The sequence below is a fragment of the Sprattus sprattus genome (genome assembly GCF_963457725.1).
Source record: "Sprattus sprattus genome assembly, chromosome: 10".
Lineage (NCBI taxonomy): Eukaryota > Metazoa > Chordata > Actinopteri > Clupeiformes > Clupeidae > Sprattus > Sprattus sprattus.
In genome coordinates this window covers 13,226,029-13,228,653 of record NC_137908.1, presented here as the reverse complement: position 1 = coordinate 13,228,653, position 2,625 = coordinate 13,226,029, and the positions used below count along the sequence as shown (strand labels likewise).

Sequence of the window (2,625 nt, the reverse complement as noted above, 5' to 3'; positions counted from 1 at the left end):
GTTTGTATATGTTAGGGGAAGGTTGTTAACAACAAAAGTTACCCGCAGCAACACTGTTGGAGTTCCATCCAGGGTGGATATGGACGCGGTTGACAGCAATGATCTGTTCCCTGCCATTGCTGTTGTACAGATCGTGCTCTCCAAGAACAACACGCCAGGTCCTGGAGCTGTAGAACCACACAGGACTCAGATCACACTAATTCAGACTGAATTCAGTTCAATTCAGTTCAAATCCAATTCAACTCGCTTTGATTTCATTTCTTTAATTTCAATTAAATTTAATTCAATTAAATTCAATTGCTGATATTGTCACGCACTCAAGCATTGAAGCAAGTATTTCGCTTTGATGACCAACCACCTTTGCATCAGAGTTTGAAAATCCTGTGATATTTTTCATTTTTATTTTTCATTATTTCACATTTCTAGCAGCACTGTAAGTATAGAAAAGTACGTCCGAGAAACATCCCTAGTAGTTTACTGTAGCTCAGATCAGAGGCAGGTCACACACACACACACACACACACACACACACACACACACACACACACACACACACACACACACACACACACACACACACACACACACACACACACACACACACACACACACACACGCGCGCGCGCGCAATCACACATACACGCACAAAGACGTACCTGTCCACACAGTGGGCAGCGGTCATCACCCATCCCCTCTTCACCAGGGTGCCTCCACAGGTGTGGTAATAGCTGCTTCCAGATCTGTACTGGAGGGAGATCTGAGAGAGAGAGAGAGAGAGAGAGAGAGAGAGAGAGAGAGAGCATGGCATAACAAATCTAGCTTTCCTCAAATCATTAATACTTAATTAGAAGAAAGAAAATTAAGCTGGTTCATGATTTAAACACACTCATATATATACAACAAATAAAAGTAAAGAAAGTTGCATAAAGTTATACCAAATAAAATGCCCCATCACCACCGTCAAATATACAAGTATAATAGGTAGAGACTTAAAACTGGAATCCCATGCACCGAGTCTGATAAATTAGGGTGTTATTTTTATACTGCTGACTTTGTGACAGCACTGGCCCTGATGTGATGCCAGTCGTGGGCCAGAACCAACCAGGCCAGAACTGGATCAGAAAGACTGGCTATCTGAACTGTGAGTTAGTTTACCTGCCAGGGCCAGGCGTTGGGTTTGGCCACCTCACCCCCCACAACTCTCCCTTCAGCAATCTCCTCCAGGTACCTGGGCTCAGGTCTGGGCATCTCAGCCAGCACTACAACAACAACAAAAACAAAAACAGCAACAACAAACGCATGAAGATGATGCAAAAAAACAAGAGTGAGATAAGACCACAAGAAACGAATACGAGCTGCCAACACCACTCAAACAAACTCATGAGTCTTTGCTCGCGAAGAAAGTCATCGCTCTGTGCTGTTAAACACACTTCAGAACTATCGTTTGTAACTTTGCAGGAATCTGTCTGTGTCTTGCCAACCCTGAAAATACTTGATTTTCAGGCAAAGTTGTGTCACAGATGTTCAGATAGACTACACACTGCTGTAGTGCATCCTGTGCTATTTCCTTTAAGATAAATAGATAATGTTAATGGGTAATACTCAAGTGAAGTCACTCCACAGGGAGTGCGGGACTTGATCGTGACTTGTTGGTCCTCCTTACCGAGGCTGGCGAGGGCAGTCAGCAGTACGAATCTCAGCATGTCTGTGGTGTCTATGTAGGTTCAAGGGGTGTTACAGTTGCTTTTATACACACCTGGGATAGAGAGAGAGAGTGTGTGTGTGGGTGTGTGTGTGTGTGTGTGTGTGTGTGTGTGTGTGTGTGTGTGTGTGTGTGTGTGTGTGTGTGTGTGTGTGATTGCTAAGCTCCAGGTGTGCTCTTTACACACTTATCACACCAGACCAAGGTCGTGAGTGTGTGACCTAAGATCACCCACCCTCGGCCTTGAGCTTCCTCCCAAAGTTCCAGCATCTTTATCTGTGTGCAAACACACGCTGGCAGCACCACACACACACACACACACACACACACACACACACACACACACACACACACACACACACACACACACACACACACACACACACACATACACACACACAGACACACGCTGGCAGCACCAGCAGCATATGTCATATGAGGAGAGAAAACACACAAAGACGCTCTAGGCATAAACACACACAAATCTACCACAACGCACTCGTTTAAACATTCAGACAGATCTTCCTGACCTCCATGCAAGGAAAAATACTCAGTAAAGGTTTGCTATGATCAGTAGGAATGATCTGAGTTAGCTGCTAAAGTAACACTATGCAACAATTTGACACTTTTTGAGGTATGGTTTTGGTACCATCCTCAAATTCATTTTGATACCATATGCTCACTTGAAGACAGATAAACACCTGTGTCTTTCCCACTAGCCATCCAAGATATGCACTATGTAGTTCTGTGTTTCCTGTGGAACACCTTGCAAAAATGGAAGAAAAGCTTTCACGGCATTACATTGCCAGCTAGACTTCCAAAAGACACCAGTTAGGTTTTTGCATGCCTTTTAGGTAATTAGTGTGCCACTTTTGGAACAGAATTCCTTATTGCTGCTTTAAGGTTTGTGCACAGCCTACTGT

General features: G+C 44.1%; 1 protein-coding gene across 1 annotated transcript in view; it reads right to left on the bottom strand.

Annotated features, from left to right (window-relative positions):
• The window catches only part of LOC308371205 (elastase-1-like), a gene marked incomplete at both ends in the record, with an annotated part of 3,046 nt that extends 1,343 nt beyond the window's left edge, over window positions 1-1,703 (bottom strand). The window contains 4 exons of the mRNA XM_080846051.1: window positions 43-167; window positions 657-757; window positions 1,156-1,259; window positions 1,664-1,703. Coding sequence (XP_080702177.1) covers window positions 43-167; window positions 657-757; window positions 1,156-1,259; window positions 1,664-1,703 — 370 coding nt within the window. The remainder of the gene's footprint in view (window positions 1-42; window positions 168-656; window positions 758-1,155; window positions 1,260-1,663) is intronic.
• Window positions 1,704-2,625: the final 922 nt, after the last annotated feature.